Raw genomic sequence first — 24703 nt, 5'->3', positions numbered from 1 at the left:
TAATTTCAGGTTCCGGTTTCCGGCAGGACTGAAAGGAAGTGTGCACACTATTGTGCACACTTCCTTTCAGTCCCGCCGGAAACCGGAACCTGAAATTAAAGTTCCTGCACCGCGGTGCGCGCTGTGAAGCCGGCCCACGCTTCAGGACAGGTAAGTAATTATGGGATATCGGCGTATAACACGCACCCACGATTTTTCCCCTATTTTCAGGGGGAAAAAGTGCGTGTTATACGCCGATAAATACGGTACTTATAAAGCATGTTTTGTTTTTTTTGTTCATTATTTTTGCAGAAGACACAACAGGACCTACCGGAGTTACTCTACAATACTCACTGTATAGATGATCTTGTCTTATATTCACTCTCTCCTTGTTCCTATTCTATATACTTGAGTTGACATACATTAAGTTGACATACTTTTACCTTCTCTACGTCATTCTACCTCATTGAACTGGAAATCATCACAAATATTTACAAACAACATTGTAGATAATAAAATCTACCTCCTCCTAGGGTACTAGTATACCCTATCTCGCTCTAATCCTACCATCAGAAGTGTTCTGTCGTCTAATTATTTTGTTTATCTGCCCCAAAAATGTCCAACTGAATATCGATAATTCCTACCGCAACTAATGAAAGGTAATAAAACATTGCGTAGAAACAAAATATAATGCTAGAAAAAAATTAAAAACAAGCGACAATACACAATCCATATTCACTCATGGAGGGCTCTGCGAAGACTGTGCTCTGATATCGGGGAAAGTTCTTATATAGGCTTTCCCATGCTATGCAATATGAGTAAGAGTGGAAAGTAAGCCAACCAATCAGAGCGCTCTGACAGCCAAGTCACAAGAAAAGTCTCTCTTGTGTCTTTTCTTAGCACCGGTGGGAGCACAACGGAGAGGATTAAGTTGTCCCCCATTATTTCACAGGTTACATCCCCATCAGATGGGACATTTTCTAGCAACTGGGAAGCAATGGCTGTCAAGTTGCTAGTTTTAACATGTTTGTAGACATGTTCCTATGGGCATAGAATGTTTAAACCTCCCTTACAGTAACATGGGGGTCTTATTGATCACACAGACTTTTTAGTTACTTTGGGTTGGGTTTTTATTTTTTTAAACCTTTTTTTAATGTGATGGCTGGCTAGCTAGCAAGTGCTGACCAGCCACCCCATAATTAAACCTTGCGCCACAGAGGTTTTTTGTTTTGTTACTTTTGAACTATTTGCCCGCTGGCTGTAGCACTTCCAGTGTACAAATAGTACTTAAAATTATTATTCACTTACATTAACGCAAGTAAATGATAATTTCCGAATATTCGGCTGTGAATTTTATTAAAACTGGTATTTTGTAAATCTTCTGAATCCTATACTTTGTATACGATTTGTATTCAAAAGCACCAATTTTAATCCAGACACTGAATACATCCAGCCAATTGCTGCAGATTTGCTTGGGCCGACCAAATTCCAACCGCATTTGGCTTTAGTAAATATGAAGAGATTTGCATCCAGTACATGTTGGTTATGCCTTTCAAGAAATAGGACTAATTGTGGGACGAAATATTTCAAAGAAAAGAAAAAAGGGGACATGAATTTCCTTGCACAGTTACCTAATATTTTAGGAGAGCTAGTGTTAATTATATTTTGGTGTATTTCTAATTCTGTATGTAACTGAATGACTGAACAGTTGCCAAGCCCACTACTAGCATATTATGAGAAAGCTAAATTAGTTTCTTGAAAAACCTTTTTATCTGCATAATATTTTTTTTTCTCTGGAGGCAAACTCAACTATATATTTTCCAGATTTCTTTATAGGTACATAGCAATGAAGGAGCACCACTCACAGGTCTTGCGAAGGAAGAATAAAACCCTAGAATAATTAAGTACACTATTTTTCCTGATTCATGTGAGCACAGCTACTGTATTGCTCTTTATTGCTTAACAAGTGCATCCGATACTTGAATATTATTTATGTGATGCCTTATAATAGATAGCAGCAAGATGGAAGCCCTAGAGCAGGGATAGGCAACCTTCGGCACTACAGATGTTTTAGACTACATTCCCCATAATGTTCTGACACCCATAGTGCTGGCAAAGCATTATGGGAGGTGTAGTCCAAAACATCTGGAGTGCCGAAGGTTGCCTATCCCTGCGCCTAGAGTATCTATGTTTATGACTATGCAATGTTACATTTCATATACTGTTTCACTGTACAGCCCTCCTTGGTGACCCAGTTCTATGAGACAATGCTATGGAATTTGTTAGTGCGTTTTAAGCAAATAATTATATTCCAGATAATCCTTCTTATTATCTTTCAGGCAACCATGGGTGTTTGACAATCCTCTAAACTCCTACTTCTTATTTGCAAAGTAATTATGAAGCCATTATTATTCAAGCAGATAAATACCTGAATAGGAATGCACTTTAGAAGTATGTCGGTTGCAGGAAGTTAAAGCACTTACAACATCAGAAACGTAAACTAGACACTTTTGCAGTTAAATAGATAACCGGGGACGGCACTAAAGCACTTATGGAACCATAACCATTACAATTAGCTGTAGTGTGGTGCGGCTTCAAATACTTTGTTAATTGCTAACTTGTGCTGTCAATGGATAGCATATTTACTGATAGTCCCTCTCATTAATGGGTAAGAACATAGGCAATAGCTGCCCACGAGGAGTTTGCAAGCAAATTTTTGTGTGTGTGTGAAAATGCAACAATGATGCTCGGGGGAAATAAACTATAAAGTGACTATGGAAAGAAATTGGAAAATCGAGTGGAGAAAATTTGTTGTAGTGGCATGGACAATACAATGGTGATCGCACCAGTCCCATTTAAATATTCACAATAAAGCAGATTGTATTATTTTATTAATGAGTTACAATCTTAAAATTCAGGAGGAACTAGTCTAGATGATTGTCCTATGACTTTCCCGTCTCCACCAAGTCCTTAGGATAGCTACATTATTGATAGCTTAGTTAAATAGATGTAAGGGAAGAGTTTTAATGGGTAAACAGTAGCTATTCAAGTAAATATACAGAAAATAAATGTCCACTTGTATCTACCATTGCCAGTGGAATGCAATGGTGTATCTGTATGTAGTGTGGGCTTTTAAATGCAGGTGTGCTTTTGCGTGTGGTGTGTGAATAAAGGCATGCTTGTATATAATTTTGGCGTTTTTATACAGTAGTGTGTTTGCTTGTAATGTTTGTGTTTGATTGCAGGCGTGTGTTTGCATGTAGTGTTGGCATTTGATTGGGATGTATGCTCATAAACAGTGACAAACATACATACAGACTCACAATATCCATACACATTAACACACACTGATACACACATATAAATCCACCAACCCCTATACACACACATTCAGATACACGCTGACACATATACGGACACAAATTAAAACATACACACACTGACATACACCTAGATACACAGACGGACACATATATACATCCACACCTAAATGTCATTATTTTAACATTTTTATCCACGCTCCTGTTAACATACCTTTTGTGGCAGGAGGGTGGCTTCCCTGGGGCCCTGCTGTTGACTGAAGCTGATAGGAATGTGCAGCAGGAGCAAACTCTCTCCATGCTTTTTTCCACATCCTTCTTAACTGTGCCTCATTTCTACCTCCCCATGCGGCTCTCTACGTAGCTGGGTGGAAGTGACAGGCTCTCACTTTCTCCCAACATCGCTGATATTATAGGAGCCCAACCTTGCACTTAAATGGCTGCAGCGTTATCATCGGCCCCTGTTCAGCCATATCCATTGGGTAGCTCTAAGTACACAGGCTGTCCGAAGTCCCCCCCCCCCCCCTCAGGGTGTAGGATTAGTGCTACAAAGCTGGCAGGGGAGGTGATTAAAGGGTTGTTGTAGGCACTATTCCTGCATATGGATTGCAGGATAAGGGATATCATGTAAACTTTAATAATATATTCCCACCCCATACATAATAAACATAACATTTTAAAGAGGACAGCTGATAACAGTTGAAAACAATGACAGAGGCGGAATTAATTATAATCATTAGCATGCTTGTATAGCAGAGCCTGCTTTACACCTTATATTTGTTCACCATAATTTGTTTATCATTTATGTGACTTTGTTTTATACCCACTGGACACTGCGGCTGGAGAACGTAATAATATAGTTCTCTTAGGTTTAAAATGCTCTGCAGAACAGGATTAGTGCAAGTTTGCTGTCTCCTAGTGGCCAATCATTACAAATACAGACTGGAATGATTATGCTCACCAAATTTGCATGATGGCATAAGCAGCTTTGCTTCTAATGTCCACTGATGGGTGGGTGAGCTTTCTCTTCAGAATATCCACGGCTCCAGCGTTGAGGGCCTGCACAACATCAATCTTCAGACAATAATGTAAGGTATCCAGAATGAGAACCTGAATGTCTTCAAGTTCAGATTCAAGTTTGTTCACCAGCAGTGGCAGCAAGTCCGAATCCACGAGGGCAGCGGAACCTGAAACCAGACACAGAGGACATTATATGGAAGCCTATTGTACCATGCGCCTTTCACATATTGTAAAGTTTAGCAGGTGCATAATGAGCATCATTTATTAGCTTTTTAAAAACAATATTTATTAATGTGATATAGCATCAGATAAAATCAAGACCACCGGTATTCGAAAAGGGAAACAAACACCTCTGTCCCTCTTCTCTATCCTAATGTCACTCTTTTTCTACGAGCTCCATACTGTTGGTGTATCTCAGTCATATAACAGAGCTCCATAGTGATATTTCCTTCAGTAATGTGTCTTTTTTTTTTGTAAATATCATTTTTATTGTTTCTCCTTTCATCGTTCAATCATATAAAAGCTGTGAGACTCGCAGGTCTCCGTAACGAATTATAATGCAAGGTAAGTCATCAGTAACAGTTCGGGCTCGCAGGCCCACAGTGTTGTCGGACTCGCAGGTCCCTTTTGTCGGTTTAGATATATTTCTGATTGGACAGGTATTCGAGTGTAAGATGGTTGAAAGCACCCCTAATACCAGCGTTCTTAGGTGTGCGTGGGAGGTAGGTGGAGTGGAAGTCTCCAGGGCAGTTGGAGCTTAGTCCGTATGTTACTGTCTTTAGCAAAAGTGAGAGTTAGCTTCTTCCATCCTCGTCTCCCTTTACCCCTTGTTATGTCAGGGCCCACCTCTCATGTGTCTATCCCCAGGGCCAGATTAAGAGCCCACTGGGCCTGGTGCTGACAATTATGACAGGCCTAATTACAGAATCATATCGACCAAAAACAGTAAAGCACTCCCAAGCGTCATGTATCTGATGGAGATGGTGCTGGAGAGAAAGAAAACAGCAGCTATAAGAAAACACATACCCTAGGCTAATCTCTCTCTAATTTATGTTTTCATCTTTCAAGTAAATCCATAACCTCTAACAGCAGTGTTCAGTCAAGCAGGAAGTCAATGGGCACGGTAAAAGGGTGTGCCACTGACACAAATCACGTAACCTGCCAAAAGGTGCGAACATGCCCAAAAAGAGGACATGTCTGCCCAAAGAATTAGAAGGCCAGCCTGGCATGAATGCATGACAGGCTGCCTGCCAATCATGCAGCTGGCCAACTAAGGGCATACTATGCGACAGCACCCTGAGCTTGGCATAAATGCATCTAATGATGCACTCGCTCAACGCTTTCTAAGGACTGTCCCCTAGCACTCGCTGGTCCACTTGTCTCCTTACCTTCTTACTAGCAGGCAGAAGCTCCTGGTATATAGTCTCGGACAGAGAAAAGCTGTATGTAGTGAGTGTAAAAGAAAGGGAACATGCCATAGTGTTAGAGAGACCAAAGTCAGCATTACCTTAAAGGATCACTATAGGGTCAGGAACACAAACATGAATTTATGACCCTATAGTGTTAACACCACCATCTAGCCCCCCTGGGCCCTCATGCCTCCATAAATATAGCAACATCTTACTATATTCAAGCCTGAAGCTGTAACTCTGCATGCTGTTTGCCTCAGAAAAAATCAGTCTGCTGACATCATTAGAAGTGGTGGCCTGATCCAATCACAGTGCTTCCCCATAGGATTGGCTGAGACTGACAAAGAGGCAGGTCAGAGCCAGCATGATTCAAACACAGCCCTGGTCAATCAGCATCTCCTTAGAGAAATGAATTGAATTAATGAATCTCTATGAGGAAAGTTCAGAGTCTGCATGCAGAGGGAGGAGACACTGAATGTGTGGATGCATTTTAGGCAGCCATGACCCAGGAAGGATCTCTAACAGCCATCTGAGGAGTGGCGAGTGAAGTTATCACTAGGCTGTAATGTAAAGACTGCATTTTCTCTGAAAAGACAGTGTTTACAGCAAAAAGCCTGACGGTAATGATTCTACTCACCAGAACAAATTCAATAAGCTGCAGTTGTTCTGGTGACTATAGTGTCCCTTTAACTATATTCATTGTCAGCCAGTCCACACAAGTTTTGTTCCCATACATCCCTCTTAAGTTTCCATACTTAAGTAAAAGTATGTGAAAAGTAGTTAGGGTTGCCACCTTTCTTGGAAAAACATACCGGCCTTACTAATTTGCATAATTAAATATGTATGGGTGACATCACATGATGTAAATCACAAGGAGTGACATAAGAGAAAATGCTGTAAAATCACCAAAAAACTACTTAGTTTGATTCTGCTGTATAGATGGATTCCTCCCAGTGCCCCCTATGTCTCCCATTGCTCTCATGACTCAGTGCCCAAATGTGTCGACACTAGAGACACTGGCTGGGGGACATGGGGACATTGGGCACTGGGAGACATGGGGACACTGAGACACCAGGGCCACAGACACTAGGGACACTAGCTTGGAGACATGGGGACATTGTGACACTTGAGGCACTGAGAGACATGGAGGCACTAGGAGACATGGGGACAGTGAGACACTGGCAGACTGGGGGCACTGGGAGACAAGGGGGCACTGAGACACCAGGGACACTAGCTTGGAGACTTGAGACACTTGAGGCACTGGGAGACATGGAGGCACTAGGAGACATGGGGACAGTGAGACACTGGCAGACTGTGGGCACTGGGAGACTAGGGACACTGTGTCCCCATGTGTCTGTGTCATGTCTCCCAATGTCCCTTAGTGTCTCAGTGTCTGCCATAATGTCTCCCAGTGTCCCTTAGTGCCTCAGTGTATGTCTCCTTGCAGCCTTTCCCCCCATTCCTTACTTTGCTGAGCTGTAGGCTATCTCTGCAGGGTGGGTGATGCTGTCTGGACTCTCTGTTGCTGCACCCCTGAAGATCAGTGAGTAGAGATAGGCAGGGAGGGATATGCTGGAACTTCCTATCCCTGCCTGTCTCCACATACAGCGAGCCCAACTGGCCAGTGCTGGTATTGCAGAGTAATCTCTTGTTTATTCTGAGAAAAATACCAGCATTTGTATTGCCAGTATCACTGCAATATTGGCACCAGCCAGGCAGCCTCAAATACTGGCTGTGCCAATAAAATAAAAGAAAGGTGGAATCCCTAAGTGTAGTGTGTGTGAAAATAAAAATGTAAAAAAAACAATGTTTTTTTTTTTTCAAAATCAATGGGCCTAGTCTATGGGCCTAGTCTATGGGCCTGGGCCTGGAGCTGCAGCTCCATCAGCCCCTATGTTAATCCGGCCCTGTCTATCCCCTTGGAGGGCTGAGTGATATGGTAAGTCAGAGGTGCGTTTGGCTCGTTAGTTGCCAGGGTTGTGTGTCTTGTTAGCTGGGGTTCCATAGTGGCTTTGTAAGCCTCTGTTCGGAGTCCGTTGTTCTCCCTAAGGTTGGTGCGGTCATGGGGGCTGGGGCAGGCGTGTAGCTTGGGTCGTCGGGGGTGGGAGGGGGTTCGGGTGCGTCCGCTGTCCGTCGTCTCCAGTCGTATGTATTGTGGGTTCTGGTCTTATCTGTCCGTGTCTTGGTGTCCGTTAGTTCTGAGTCTCCTTTGGAATCCTTCTTTTGCTGTCTCAAGGATCCAGTGTGTCCATATGTCCAAGTAAGTCTTATGGGTCAAGTTGGCCGTCATCGTCAGTTCCTCTATTTTCCTAAGGTCTTCCATTTGGTTAAACCAGGTTAGTAGCGGGGGTGTTACGGTTTGTTTCCAGAATTGGGCAGTAATGTGTCTTTAACCTCTTAAGGACAGAGGCAGCAGTCCAAGGACTGACCAAAACAAAACCTAGAATTTAAGTCACCTCTTTCATATTACGTGCATCCACACTTATTATATATCATTTTGTTCAGGAGAAATTGGATTTTATTTCACATCAAATATTTATAAAATAAACATTTACACAAATGAAAAAAAAGTGTGAGAAATGAAGACATTTTGTAATTTTTCAAGTTCTGTATGACATTTTAGCTGTGAATGTTATAATACTGTTCGCTTTTACTTTAATAAACACACATATTTGTTGAGGGATTAGGGAGCTGGAAAAATAAAATATCGGACAAACGCTTCAGGGTGAACTCCAGGAAAGTGTATTGCTTCCCCGCGGCTGCTTTTTGTACAGTGCATAGGAATTATCTACTGTAATCTGGACATGGAAGATGGTAAAATTTTTATACCATATCTGGAGAACCAGATATGCTGAATACACTTGTCAGCCAAATCTACTGTCCCCATATGCTTGTTGTATTCAACAACGCACTTTGCTTTCTTGGTTTGGGCATTGCTTCTGCGTATTGACACTGTACTCTGTGCTATAATCATGAAGTTTGGGCAACATGTACACATCTTTTCTCTCTGTGCACCTTATCATGGCACAAAGCAGTTGTGCCTTTGTGGTCTTTGCCAGCTGTTAGCTTCGGGGGGGGGGGGGGGAAATCTTTCCAGTATTTCCGCACTGTGCCAAAGGCTGGGGTATCAAAGTAAAAAAAAAAAAAAAATTCTATTCTAGTATAAAGATCTAGCCATGGGTGATACCTCTCTTCATTAATCGGAGAATGAGATCCTATACAAAAAATACAGTTTGTTTCCACATAATCAGGGCAGCCTGGTGGATCTAGGTGATCATGTTTTTCTTCATAAATGCAAAGTAACCAGGTATCCCCAAGTCTTGTATTTACACAACACATTTTATTCCATAGAGAGCCTGCTTTGATGGAATGTGCTGCTCAAAAGGCAGTCTTCACTTGAATTTCTAAATTGACTCATCTATGGAGATACTTCGGTCAGGGGTGTAATTTTCTGAAAGTTTTTTTGAGAAGTGATCAACTAAGGGCCCGACTTTGTGCAAATGTTCATACTGGTGGTCATTTCTAGGTGGACACTTGGTTTTATCACTGAAATGGAGATGCTGTTCATATCTATCTCTCTTCATAATCTTCATATAAAAGAGGGGTAGCTAGGACTGGGTGCTTATGTCAGTAATTCCTGATACTGGGTTTTTGTTTCACCATTACTAACCTCAACACCCAAAGCTTCCTCATTTCAGTATGGTCAGTGGGGTGCCACATATTCTTCCTGCTGTAGTGAGATATTGGCTGGCATTCAAATTAGTTTGCGCAGCTATAGACTCAAAAGTGCCATCCATCATAAACAGGATAAAATAAATTTTTTGATTCACAATTTTCAACTCTGGTTGTTGTCAGGGGTTGCCAAAAATAGGGATATTTCAGAGGCAAAATGTATACAAAGAATAAGTGAAAAACAGGCGCTAATAATACAATGTCTAAAAACAATAAATACCAGGAAGTAGATTTAAAAAAAAAAAAGGAAAAGCTGCACCAAATAAGTGTAAAGCTCAAAACAACACACACAAATATAATATTTGAAAATAAAGTGCGCTGTGTCTTTAAGACAAAAAAGTGCCTCTAGTGCAATTTATAATAAAGTGAAAAGAACTGTAAAGTGCACCAATTATGTGTACTAGTGATAAAGTAAAACAAAACGTATACATACATATTTATACATCCCCTCCAAAGTGACATATATATATTAAAATATATATTTAAAATTGATTTACACTATTAGTGTTTTTTTTCTCTCCTTTGTATCACTAGTACACATATTTAGTGCACTTTACAGTTCTGTGCACTTTATTATAAATTGCACTTTACAATATTTAGTGCACTTTACAATTTTTTGCACTTTGTTACAGGAGATTGGTGACTTTTGGGCGCAAAACCAGACACGCCGCTTTGCGGCACTGGAAGATAACAGGCGCTACAACAAACTTAAGGTGCGTGGGGTGGCTGAAACCATCCAATACGCCTGTAACAAAACCCTACCCTATGCCTGGGAACATCTGCTATTACCGGCCCTTTAAGAGCCAGCCGGGCACCTACACAGGAACAGAGACATAGGATTATAACAATATATTGTTTATTCAGTAAAAGATATCAAACTGGATATAAGTTGAAGATGCTTACCTGCTTTCGTGGGGATTCTTCTTTAAAGCAGTTCGTGACTTTTAAAACATTTGCTTAATTGTGAGACCCAGACGGTATGGACCCAGCATTCATCATACGAATGCAAACTACCGAACACCGGACCACCCTGCTACCTAATTATGTGGTAATTTACCTCCCTGATCGGCACATCCAGTCTTTATGGGAAACGCACGAACGCTTTGCTTAAGTTCCTGGGTGGCCGCCATTTCAGGACTTTTACACATGGCCGCGGCCATCTCAACTCCCGAACAGCGGTGTTTTGCCATTGAGTGTCTGGAACTAAAATCTGACACTCGAGTAGGCGAACCTCCATAGTACCGGAAATTTGTGCCAAAACTACCGACCGCCCTGCCATTCGGTAGAAAGACTAAGTAGCATATGGGGATTCTGACGAACATCAAGATACCCACGGATGGCAAGCCGTTCGGGACTTTTAACGCACGAACAAGGACCGACCGCAAGGCCAAAACTCATGGAACTATTTTTGGCTTGTGTGCCTGTGCGGTCGGTAAAATTTTTAAAGCTCCATAACTCCCGAACAAGTTACCTGAACGGGATTATTTTTAAATATGTTGCTCCCCCAGATCAGGGCTGTCTGGGGATACTGGATTTATGAATGTACCCCAGATATTTGGGGTACATCCAAAACTAGGGGAAAAATGTATCCTTGTTAATTATGTTAAAGGTTTATCTGAGGGGAGGAGATGTGTGGGTTGTACCTTATATTTTATTGGTTACTGTGGTAATTATGTAGGTGTCTCCCTTGCATGGGCAGCATCACATCAAAGGAGAATGCTTGCCATTAAAATTCAGTTCTGCTTGACCTCAAAACGAAGTGTCGTCTTGTTATTGGGGGCATTGGATTGTATGCTGATTGCCAGGAGTGTAAGCTGATTGTATGCTTTTCCTGTTCAGCTGTTTACAGCATTCATATGCTTGAGACCATTCGTATGCTGCTCCGGTTCGGTGGTTGTGATGTCTGCTGCAGTGCTTGGAGTCCTCAGGAAGCGCTAGGAGCATCCTTCAGCGGAGGTACCCAGTCGGGGTGCCAGGTGATCTGTTACAACGCCGAACTACCACACTTCACAAGACGTTTGTGGGAGACCTTGCTGCCCCCAAAACAAGCTAGAATGATGCAACTGGAGGGACTCTTCAGCATCCCTAGATCCAACAGGGCCCCAAGTACGGTACCAAGGAACCTGGTGCTCAGATTCCGAAGCGGGGCGGATAAAGCTGCCGTGTTAAATGCCCTGAAGGGGAAAACCCCATACCAATTTAAAGCAATGACACTCACCTTTTATGCCGACTTCTCCAGGATCACACTGGCCTGGCGCAGATCCCTCAGACCGCTTATCACGCTCCTTCAAAAGCATGAAATGCGGTACCACTGGCGCCCCTCCTGCACGCTACAGGTCTACCATGGGGACGCCACTCACCACATACAAGAGCTCCAAGAGGCCACGGCTTTGCTGCACACATTGGGACTTCCTATGGACTCCCACGACCAAAACAAACAGGAGAAACAGCGCACCCATAACAGGGACCCAGCTCGGGTAGCCCCCTTCGTCCCGCAGACACCTACGCTGGAACAATACACAGCAGTGACAACCTGAATCTGGGCCAGAGTTCCCAACCCCGTACCCATGGGGAACTCCATGAACTAGACGGCACGTCTGCCTCCTCAAGTTGTATACTTGACCCTCTTATCTTTCCTCTTACCTCCACCTGAAATGTAATTTACTAATGACCGGTTGGTCTCACAATGCACGCACCTCCTACCCCTGCGCCTCATTGACGGCCACTTAGGCGGCAACGCCAACATGCACGCTGAGGCAACACCGGAACACAACTGCAGGGCCACACAACAGTACTGCACACCAGGACACAAAGTAACGCAGTCTATAACCCACACCTAAGATCTCAGTTTTCCTTAACCAGACTACATTCCGCATAGATATTTATCTCCTTACAGTTACACCACTACAACAACACTCACACGAGCACTCAATTCTAACCATATAGGCACACTCAAATGCCAGAAATACACTAATCATAGATACTCAGTGACAACACATCACCAGAGTGCTGCTGCACATAGATGAAGTACACAGACTCCACCATTTCTGGCGCAGAGGCGCACAACACACCTGGCAGAAGATAGGCATACCCCATGCACATGGACTCTTACTGAAACCGTACGTTAAACTCAAGCGCACACCTATGGCCCTATACATAATGGAAAATTGTGTTATTATTTTATTGCCATATCGTTGTTAAATGTTGTGTAACACTACCACACGATGAACCCTTCGTTATGCCTAACCCTAGGGCCAGTCTGTAGAACCAGAGCTCATAGTTTATTCACCTCAAGAGACTCTAGTGGCATTTTTCAGTCCCAGTTAAACTTGTTGAGGAGGTGGTGTGACCTGCAGTCAGCTCGCATGGCGTTTGGCACTGCATTCAAATATCAACACTGCATACAGACATACCCCTACATTTAAATGCAAACACTATACAAAGTAAACTGCTACTTTCAAATGGCAGCAGTACATAAAAACACACAACACTACACACGAATGCACCCCTACATTCACACACACATATACTCTATACAAACATATGCTGACATGCAAACAAAATACCTTATACCTTATAGTTAAACGTTTGTCATTACAGCTTAACATCTTCATTTTATGATAACCAATTTCTTTAAATTATATCCAATTATTAAAGGTATACTTATGTAATCTAAGCTCTAAAGATTCTTAGTGTCTTAATTGCCCTGATTAGTCAGAAGCTTATATATTTAAGTAATTTCCTCTTAGTGATCATCTATTTGTCCTTTAATAGTCTATTCCTATTTAGTGTTTGGAACAATTACATTAGATTCTCTGACTATATACTCCCAAATAAGGATGCATGCTACCTTTTCAACTTCTGATCAGTCAGCTTAATTATATGGGGAAATTCCATTCCCTTGGATTGATAAGATTGGTTGATTAACCTATATATAAGGCAACCTATACGTCATGGGTTATTTGAGTATGTTGAGATTTTAATAAATTAATTTTAAAAAATTCTATTTATTTTCAGTGATGAGGGTTCAAAACAGTCACTCCCACTTGTAGAAAGTATTTTTTTTATTTTGGCGAGTAGTTTGCTTTATTTTAGGGATACCCTCCTGGGTACCCACACCTTACGACTATTTCAGTACTTCTATATGTGATAGTTGTTTTGAACAATTATTGGATACTATATGTCAGTATATCTGTCTGTTTGTCAGTGTATCTGTGTGTTTGTATGTGTACCTAAGTGTCAATATGTGTCCCTGTGTATCTGTATGGGTCTGTATCTGTATTTGTGGAAGTATTTGTATGTGTGTCAGCGTGTTTATCTGTGCATCTGTATCTGTGTATTGGTACGTGTGTCTGTTTGTGTATCAATGTATGCGGATTTGTGTTGCTATGTATATGTTCATACATCTCACTATTTAAACTCCAACACTACACACAAATACACCCCTGCATTCAAATATCAACACTACATACAGACATACCCCTACATTTAAATGCAAACACTATACAAAGTAAACTGCTACTTTCAAATGGCAGCAGTACATAAAAACACACAACACTACACATGAATGCACCCCTACATTCACACACACATATACTCTATACAAAAATATGCTGACATTCAAACATGCAAACAAAATAAAACAAGCGCACTGAAGACCTTTGGTTGCGTCGGTGAGAAGAAAAGAAAAAAGCACGCTTAGAAGCAATTTAAAGACCATGGCACATACAAAGCAGACTGCCCACAAATCCACAGGAGGGAAGGCTCCTCGTAAGCAACTTGCCACCAAGGCAGCCAGGAAGAGTGCACCTTTCACAAGGGGAGTGAAGAAGCCACATTGCTACAGTCCATGTATGCTACCTGATTATTTACCTTATGTATGCGTGTGTGTGGGTGTGTGTATGTGTGTGTGCATTCAGCCAAACCCATGCACACATTACACTCAGCCAATCCTACCACATCCCATTCAGACAACCACACATACACTCTACACACATCACACGTCACACGCCAACCCTCCCACACACACACATTCATGCAGAGGAACCCTGTGATACGTTAATTTGCTCTGAACCTCACTGTTGGGCTCTGTGACATATTTATACACTCGGCACCTAATAATTACCTTGTGGCTCACCGACTGGCAAATATGGAAGATATTTATGTTAGAAGCAGGAGATTAATATAATAGACCAAGTAAAAACATTTTTATCAACACTAACTCCTTCGTCTCAGAGAGTAGCATAATAGAACTGTCACTATAAAAAGAGATTTGACTAACTCTAGTTCTGAAGGGATTGAAGAAACATTAAACAAACAAAAACAAAAAAAACAGTGTAAAGGTAGTGTCAGTTAAAAAAAATCTATAAGTGTGTGATCTTTCAAGCCTCCTAGATGCATAACTTAAGACACTAACAGAATTATTCACAAAATTGTGAGATATTGAAAGTGAATTTCACATTTAAGGCCAAAACATCAAAATGTGCCTTTAATTCAGCTCATTTGGCCTTTTCAAATAGTTTTTATTGAAAGATTTAAAATGTTACAATAAAAGGAACAATCAATATGAAATAAGTAAAATATTAATACAACAAACTGCGTATAATGTAATAAATAATTATCTGGAAGTAGTAAATTATTAATAAATCAGAAGTAGAATAATATGGTACAAAATATCATAACGTATATATAACATTTTAGTCAGGTGGGGTCAAAAATTTAAGTTGTACTTCTGTCTGATGTCTTTTCTTTGATATCCCATTCATATCTAAGAAGGTTAAGTGTATGGGACGGTAACCTAAGCACAATTTCACATCTTATATTTTCAAACAATTGGTGAATAGCTTCCATAATATCCAGAACTACAGGAGACTTCCAGTGATAGTGGCTGAAATTAGAATATGGCCTAGGATTATGTGTTTATGTTTAGGTAAATTATCAGGCATCTTTTTGAACAAGCATAGTTCAGGTGTTAATGTAATTATGGAATCATCAATAAGTCTAACCAGAATAAGAATGTCATCCCAGTAAGACTTCAATTTAGGGCATGTCCACAGCGTATGTCATAAGGAACCCACCTGAACGCACATTAAGGGACATTACACAGCTAATTTGGCCTTATGTCTGAAATTCTATTTGAATTCCTAACAGTGCTCACATTAGTAAATAACCTGTACATATTTTTCTAACCATTAGCAAAGGGGGAAAAACAGATTCCCATGGCATCTCCAGGGAAGGAACAGGAGGGGGCACTGTCTCATTGGTTTCATCATCAGTTCAGTCATTTGCACATTTTTGGGCGATATTCCACCTGCTGCCTATTACTAGCTGAGTGCATAAACAATATGAACATGAATGCAATAATGATGCAGGACATAACATAAAAAAAAAAATATCCACATTTCTGATCCTTCATATATATCTTTACAATTAAATACATCCCAGCAGTCCCTCCACTCTTCTCACAAGAATTTTCACCTTTTTTTATCAACATTCCCTCTTAATGCTTTTACAACTCTTACAATTTTTGATTCATGAATAAATGAATTGTCTGTGCCCATGTAGTAACCACATAGGTTATCAGCAACAGGAACCTTTTACTGGTTGCCATGGTGATTGCTCCACTTTTACTATTGCTCAGAATAGCAGACCAAGTCAGTCCGGCACACTAGAACCATGGGCTTCATTCCCTAGACCAGGATCAGAAGAGGACTTCTTTATAATAAGAAGCAGGAAACATGCCATTAGTAAGAGAAGTGTTGAAGATGTATGTTATTGTAGTAAAATAGAAGGAAGAAAGTGAAAGGTAACAGGTTATTACGACCAGTTGTGGCATCAGACTAGCAGAAAACAGCAGAGACTGTAAGGGGCACAGGAATGACAGTTCTGGAATCCAGAACTGTTCTGCTACATTGTCAGTTATTTCTCCTCCTCTACTCGTCATCACTGGAGCAATCTTTAAACTGTAAGTACAGGTAATATCCCCTCAACCCACTCCTTCTTCTGGGCACATGATTCCCTCTGCCAGCCCCTCCAGCAGCACCTGTACAAAGTCGCATTTTAAAGGGACAGTGTAGACACCCAGACCACTTCAGCTCATTGAAGTGGTCTAGGTGCAATGTCCCTTGTCACTTAGCTCTACACGGTTAAGTTAACTCTACAGGGTTAACTCTTACCTTGCAGGGTTAAGACCTGTAGACAGCCACTAGAGGGACTTCTGGGTGCTTAGATGACTTTTGGTAGTCTAAACGACGCTGGATATCCTCACGCTATGCATGAGGACTTCCAGCGTCATCGGAATCCCCATAGAAAATCACTGAATAATGCTTTCCTATAGGAAAATCCTAATGAGAGCATGGCCATTGAAGCCCATGCGCATTAGGGCCCACCCCCCCCCCCCCAACGACAGCCAGGCGTATGGGCGGAGCCTGACCCAATATCGTGGGACATCAGCAATGGATTCAGGTAAGTGACTGAAGGGGTTTTAATTCTTTCAGCTACGTGGGATGGGGAGCAGTGTAGGAAAACAGGTTTGTTTTTTTTACTTGCACTAGAGAACCCCTTTAACTCAGGAGACAGCTCTTTACCAGCTGTCCTCAGACACAAAATACAACTAGTGGTCTTAAAGTACAGGTTGTTAAATTAAATGTCCATCGCTACAGGGCATTACCCCAACATTCAAGTACAACTTTAAAATTCATCTAACAGAAAGTAATAGATAAAGAAACCCTTCCTGTTACAAGTAGAAATGTAAACTGTATTGAAAATGGTTGAAACAAACTGTACTTCCAACTTACAAAAGCTACATTTAAGAAAGTAAAAAATTCTAATGCCTCTCAAAAGACGATAATATTGGAGCCCAAAGTGACCGATACTCACTTGTCATATTGACTCTAATAGAATACGAGATTTCCTAACTAACGCTGTCTTCAACTTGCAACCAAACTTCCACACAAAATTATATTTGAGCTGCTAAAATGCCAAAGGTTGCAACAGTGTCTGAACGATGTATCGACTTCCACACTGTTAAACACACTACTAAAAATAAATAACTTGTAAAAGCATCAAATAGGTTACAAAAGTTGCAAAAGTATAACAGTTACTCGACTGTATAGTTGGTTGCAGGAAGAGGATAAAACCATAGGTTAACACAGAGAAATGGAGGTGTGCCATTTGGGCCTTGACACACTCTCAGAGAGAGCCATCAAACCGGTTTTAAGAATAGTCGACAACTTGCCACCAAGTGCTCGTCCTATCTCCCCTGGACGATAGAACTTTTGTTAGCTTGACCAAATTATCTGCTGACTGCTTTCAACCAATGATCACAATGATGCAAAGCTGGACCCCAGGAAAGTTCTCAAACAGTTTAACTAAATACTTTGGGAGAGCACTAGAGCAAGCCTGTCACTACAACTAGTAAAATAGGTTAAAGTGGTTATATTGCTTGAAGTGTTCCTTCAGGCATGCCTTTAACAAAAGTGAAAATTAAAGGCCATAGTATTGTAATTTAAGGGCCCCTTGGGGTTGAGATGATTTTGTTTTCAATAAGTTGTTAACTTAATTTTGAGGTTGTTGTCTCCTGCTCTGTAAATTGAACTTTAATGACAATCAAGAGGCCCCTGCAAAGTCTGAAATATTATTAACAGATCAGGAGGTTTAAACATTAGATCTCTATTACTGGAACTAGTTAGGAAAATTGTGCAAGTCACATGCAGGTGTGACTGGAGCTGCATAAATAAAGTGATTCCTTAATGGCAGAGAGTTGAGCAGGGAGACTGCAGGGGCATGATCTATACATCAAGATTGCTTCAATAAGCTAAAGTTGTGTTGGTGCCTCTATTCCTTGTTAAATATTATTGTACTTGCAATTCTGTATATTACCAATAGAGGTCACTGACCTAAAAACCAATAAATACATTGGGAAACGCACATTTATAAACTTGGGTACATACAATATATTTTAGCACAGATGACCAGAGCATGACCAGACAGATACCTACACTGTACCTACAAGTTCTTGTACTACGTCCATGGGCTATCTAACTAGGAATTTTGTATAAAAGAGCATCAATGGCTACATATCAGTTCACAGGCAGGGCCCTCCTTGCCCGCCCTCCCTTCACCCCAATTGTACAGCGCTGCAGAATATGTTGGAGCTTTATAAATGCCAGTAGTAATAATAATAATCTGGCAATAGGGAAAATAACCCAGTTAGAGTTAACCACCTCCAATGCTGGAGCGGTGAGATCATTATAGAAAAAATATACTCTGGAGCAATTTTGTGTATTTGTCTATGGATACAACTGGGTAACACTGTTGGAATTGCTCAGGAAGCTGTTTTGTCTAGTTGTGCCAATTTTACAGTGGTGCCCCATGTCTTGGACTATGACTCTGTACAGGGAAGTTGCTTGGGAAAAGAGAAGATATTTTAAGAGTGGAAAAAGCTTGGTATAGTGAGCAAGAAAGGATGCAAAGGAAGTAAAGTAGGTTTGTTTTGAGAGGTGTAGTACTAAGATTTATGACTGAAACTTGAACTTGCAATGAAAAAAAAAATCTGCAAGATTTCCTGCCAAGATGCTCATCAGTATTTGAGCATTTTAAGTAAACAGGTTTTAGTAGAATGCTATAGCTGGGTTGCAAACATGGTGTGTGGCGGCGGGGAAGGGGGACCTGCAGCTATGCGGGAGAGAAATACGTACAGTACACAAAACACTGACTTAAAGAGACACTAAAGGCCCTATAACCTTCTCATCTCATTGCATTTCTCAAAGGGCCTGGCATTGTCTCTCCATTCAAAGTTAAACAATTTTCAAACAGTTTAAAGTGAGTGTTAGCAGCCCCAGGCTGACAGAAAAGCTATGTTTAATGTTCTGAGTGACTGCTGCACATGGCCCTGTAAATTCATTTAAATACTGCTTCTGAGTGAACCCACTCAGCTGAGTTATTTTAAGAGATCTACCTCTCATGCTGCAGATCACAGAGCCCTATGTACTGTGTAAACTGGGAAATCCCTCTGAGGTTGGATAACCGGGTTGGACTAGGAGATGGATTAGGGGCAGTATTAAAAGTAGGATTATGGGTAAGATTAGGGGTTTGATTATGGGTAGTCTTAGGGATTGAATTATGGGTAGGAGTAAGGTTGCATAAGGGTTAAGATTAGAATACAAGGTTACATGTGGGATATCACTCTAATCGAAAATAGTAGCAGAATAAAAAAGGTGTGTTTACAGTAGTAGGAAACACATGAAGTGTGGAATAAACCATAAGGTATTAAATACTTTGACCTAGGGTTGTGATAAAATCGTTAAATGAAAAGTGTCAAAATACTCTTAGTTTAATAGCTTGGGGTATGTACTTTCTACAAACATAGTTTTGTGCAGTAGTTCTAGACTCTGTGACTACCATAAAAGTTGTAACCACTTCAATGGGATAAAGATTTAACCAATGCCATGCTGAGCTTCATGTTTTTTGTTTTCTTTTAACACTCCTAATAAATATTAAATACATCAAAACATTTGTGGCCCCACAGGGAGAAATACAAATCTTAGCTACCGGAATTCATTGTCAGCATGGCAAGTGAGTTGATTAATTAATGGGTTTTTTTTTTCCCCCCACAGAGATAGGAATAGTCAATATGTATTGACTATTTTTGTGTGGGGGTATCTTTGCAAAAATGGACAGACCTATTTTAAAGTGGCTCTGTCACTTGTGAGTATTTCATAAAGATATAATCTTTATGCAGAGCTGGATTACCCATTAGGCAGTCAAGGCCTAGGGCCAAGCTTCAAATAGAGCCCAGAGCAAGCAGATAAATCAAAAAGATCTCCCTGCACAGCCCTAAACCCCCTTTACCTACTCCAGTGAGTGTTATGGTCTAGAGTAGACCAATGTTAGGTGCAGGCTTTAAGAGCTCTGAATTACTGAATGCTGGATCATATAAGTAGTCTGTAAGCGATATAGGTGCAGACCAACGAGCTCCCCCACTTGCCCACTAACCCTAACCGGAGATGTCACCTTCAGGTTTTTGCTAACCCTCCTCCTGTTATGGTGATTTTACTCTCTCATATATATATTGGTCAGGCTTTCAGGTGGGCAAGTTAGGCATATGGTTTTTACCACACCTGCAATGGTAAGAGATACAGCAGGAAATTCTTAGTACTGTAAAACAATATTCCTGGGCAGGCTGTAATACTATTTTATTCAAGGGAGAATTATATGCAAAGTAGAGAAAACACTAACTAATCTGAGCTTTCACAGAGTATGTGTGCCTTTTTCTTATAGAATTATTTACTATTATTTAGAAAGCACACACATATTCCACAACATTGTACAATTGCATGGTCTTGTATGGAGCCTAGAACCTGCTGGTGGTGGGAAAGCGAGTGGGAGTTGCAGTAATCAGTTTACCTATGTGGTGTCTAAACTAGTTAGATGATTAGGTGGATTTTGGCATCAGGGGAGGTAATAGAGATACATTGCACAGTGATGGAGTACACTCAATATACTTGAATGTGTGCTTATTTTTTAGGGCTATCTATTTATTTCTTTTTAAAAGCTGCCATAAGAAAAGCCTGTGCATGTCTTGCTGCAAAACTATCTTCAAATCAAAATGAAAGAGTTCCACTGTTCCTAATATTGGTTCTGTTGATGAAAAATAAGCAGAAATGAAGGTTTGCCTTGACATTGGCAAGTGATGTTAAATTGTGATGGTATTTGGTATTAAAAAACCTTTGTTGCTTAAAAATGTGTATTGAATGTAACAATGTGTGCAGGTGATTTTTTTTTTTTTTGGTTTTGTTACAATTCTGTAAAGACATATCTTTGTCCAAATCCCAAAATGATTGCTTCAACGATCTGAGTTTAACTTAGTATATTATCAGTGCTCTAGAAATCTGTTTGAAGCCCATTCAGGTTCACTAGATGATAACTGGAACTATCCCCATTTTTGTAATTAGGAGTTTACACCCACTATCTCCAATGTATTTTGTAAATCCAACTATGAAACGTTGAATAATGTACTATGTTATGCTCATTTTATGGCCAGAATGTAAACAATGAATTAACTTAGAACGTTATAAAAAGCTCTGCAGCCCCGCATGTGCTATCCAAATAAATAAATGTAAAACTTCATTGATCGAAAATTGACATTGTAAAGCACTGGGTATCATATAGCCCCCTTCCCCCAGATCCTGGCGTGTTCTGCTGAGCATCTGCAGAGATTTTGCTCTCAGTGTGTTAATGAGAGGCATAGAGGGATGTCAGTGTTAGTATTACTTGGCTACAAGACATGTATACCCCGATGTTCCTATGGCTTCATAAGTCACATGCTTTGGTTGCCATGTGATGTACTGCTGTAGTGGTTGCCATGGTAACCTCTCATTCTGTATTATAAAGCAGTATGGAGCCACGTCACATTCGCCTCACACCTCTCTCCGACTTTCTGCCTGTAGGGCGCCGGGGCGGGCTCTGCCAGTGTGCTGCAGACTACTCTGCAACCCTGCAATGCTAGTACTAAGTGAGAGAGTGTGATACAGTGTTGGGGTGCATTGGCATTATGGGATATGTCAGTATCAGTAGTACTCTCATGTCCCTGTATGGTGATATGTGCTGCACACTAGCACTGTTACAGTGGTTACACAGCACAGTATTGCTGAATGCAGTGCCCTTAAAGATGCTCAGCAGGTATGTTGCTGTGGCAGGGAAGTGACAGCCATACCACACCAAGTGCCTCCCATCCCTCCCACCCTGTATCATAAACCAGCTCCTTCTCCCCTCTCCTCCTCCTTCCGAAGTGACAGAAAAATCCCTCCTTCCCTTTGCTGTATGAGAACAATCTGTGTTCCTCCTCTCACCCTCCCCTGCCTGACACACCAGCCTCACTCCTCCTCCCTCACTGTAACAGGGCATTTTCTGCCCTGCCTTCCCTATGACAGAACAGCCTCTCTCCATTCTTCTCCCTCCTCTTGTGTCACAGGACAGCCTCCCCCTTCTGTATCACAGGGCAGATCACCCCCCCTTGCTTGCTGGGTGACAGGACGCTCCTTACCGGGTCTTTACACCATGAAGGGCTAATCCCAAATAAAGGAGAGCAAGCAGGGGAAGCAGTGCTGCATTTGCACTGAGCTCGACTGGCTGCAGTGGAAAGTGCTGCTGTGAGATCTACTGGATGCATCCCAGAGGTGGAGGTCGCAATAGGTAAGTGAAGGTTGTTCACTGACCCTTCTCACAGGTCTGCCACTGCACCCACAATCTGCTCAAAGCACACCAGGGGCGAGGGAGGGATAAAGATGGCAAAAGGGGTGCAGGGTGGGGCTGTCACCGATCTACCAAGCAGGAGAGGGTGGGTGCCTGACTGTATGTATGCAGTGCATGTTACTGTAACTGTGTGTGCATGCATGTGTCTGTGTGTATGTAGCATGTAAGGTAAGAACAGGGAGAATAGCTAGAAAGATCATGATGACCTTCCCCTGAGATGCTACACAGTAGCGGCATCTGCTGCTATTTCTCCTTTTTTTCTGAAGCCTCCATTTCCATAGTTGGTTTGTTTTTGTGGATATAAAGTGAAATATGTACGGTTTGTCATGCTGGGAGCACTCTGCCAGCAATTTTATGTGATACTCATATTCCTAATGCATGTGCTGGAAACCCGTTTCCTTGTTGAAGTAATTGTTGATTATCCAGGTATATTTTAGCAGCATTAATTAGTTCAGCAAATACTGGCAGTGATTTGGTGTTAGGTATGCACCATTGAAGGACATTGGCTGCAACATAATAGATATGGTTTGCTGAATACAACATGGCAGCGATGTGGTTTGATGTCTGCATTGTAACAGAGCCATTGGGGGCTAGTGACATTTGTAGTAGGTGGGTGTAATTTATGGAAGAAATGGAAGTTGGAGTTCGCCTTGTATATTCCTGCTATGCATAATGTGCTGTGTAAATTTACACGACGTCCTTGCTAATGCTAGTTACATTATAGAGAAGGATGTTTACATTGCAGAACACACACACACACACACACACACTGTGATTACAAAAAAACAGAAACATAAATCAATCTTTCATACAAAGTTATATGGAATGTGGGTTTTCATTTGGTAATGATAATGTACGATTCAGAAGTATAATACGTAGTATATCATTCATTTACAATAAATAATGTCACATACTTTTTGCAGTTTAACCCTCTCGACAGATTAAATTGCACATTGCGCTCAATTTGGGAGCCGAGTCAAAGAGGGCCTGTGAGGTCATCTAATCCCACCCCGTCCTAGGAGCACCTAGATTCCTCGAATGTTGCTAGTATAGGGCAAGGAAGAAAAATGTTCCACTTGGTTGAATTCTCTCCCCTGATCCCTTTATTGGAGCGCTGTTAAATAGTACAGGTGTGTGCTCACAGGGAAAAGCACCTGTTCTCCTTATATAGACCATCAAGGGCCTGGCATTCCCTACTCACAAACATACACATTACTGATAAAGGGAATATTCAGAATAGATTGGACCCATCACGCCGCCACCCCCCCGAAAAATGTGTTAATGGAGCCTCCTCCAGTTTGCTTTTACCATGTAATATTTCACTCATGTACCTTAGGGTGTGCACCATGAGGTTTTTATGTAATGTACCATGTTTATATCATTAAAGGCATTTTTTTAAATATCAAAACTATGGACATTAAGCTTAAAAACTTTAATTTCCACCTAAACTTTACTAACAAAAAATAACTTCAACAAAAGAGGAATACATTTATTTCTCTTTCTGTAGTGATAGACTGTTTTTCTGTTGTTTGTTTATGTTTAAGTAGATAATGAGCTAACACAAAGTGACACAAAAAGTGCATTAAGGACCTAATGGGAGGGGGAGAAATACACCTGGCAGAGCCCCTAGCACAGCTAATGATTGGCTTCCCTTTCATATTTTGTATCTAAAAATAAACTGATATTTATTTATTTTGCATACACACATATTTAGGGGCAGATGGGGTTTCATTTAGATCATAATTCTATATATATATATATATATATATATATATATATATATATATATATATATATATATATAAAATTAAAAAAATATATATATTATCATATAAAAAATATTTCCCTTGATTAAATTAATTTGCACACAACTAGCTCAAATACTGGCCCTCACCTTGGGGGGTCAGTTTGTTTTCTGCCACTGTTCTAGCTAATCCCCCACCAAGTGCAGAGAGATCCAATCATATCACATCCCTTTCAAACAATGCA

General features: G+C 41.0%; 2 protein-coding genes across 3 annotated transcripts in view; one reads left to right on the top strand and one right to left on the bottom strand.

Annotated features, from left to right (window-relative positions):
* RSPH14 (radial spoke head 14 homolog) overlaps nt 1–24703 on the bottom strand; it is a 243814-nt gene that overhangs the window by 2563 nt on the left and 216548 nt on the right. For both annotated transcript variants that reach the window (XM_063454530.1, XM_063454529.1), the window contains exon 5: nt 4261–4486. In XM_063454530.1, the coding sequence (XP_063310600.1) occupies nt 4261–4486 (226 nt within the window). The remainder of the gene's footprint in view (nt 1–4260; nt 4487–24703) is intronic.
* GNAZ (G protein subunit alpha z) overlaps nt 22327–24703 on the top strand; it is a 150913-nt gene continuing 148536 nt past the window's right edge. Inside the window, exon 1 of the mRNA XM_063454528.1 lies at nt 22327–22654. The gene's annotated coding sequence lies outside the window, so the exon portion shown is untranslated. The remainder of the gene's footprint in view (nt 22655–24703) is intronic.

The sequence above is a fragment of the Pelobates fuscus genome, chromosome 5 (genome assembly GCF_036172605.1).
Source record: "Pelobates fuscus isolate aPelFus1 chromosome 5, aPelFus1.pri, whole genome shotgun sequence".
NCBI classification, from domain to species: domain Eukaryota; kingdom Metazoa; phylum Chordata; class Amphibia; order Anura; family Pelobatidae; genus Pelobates; species Pelobates fuscus.
Note: the sequence above shows the minus strand (reverse complement) of the source record. Positions and strands in the feature narration are given on the sequence as shown.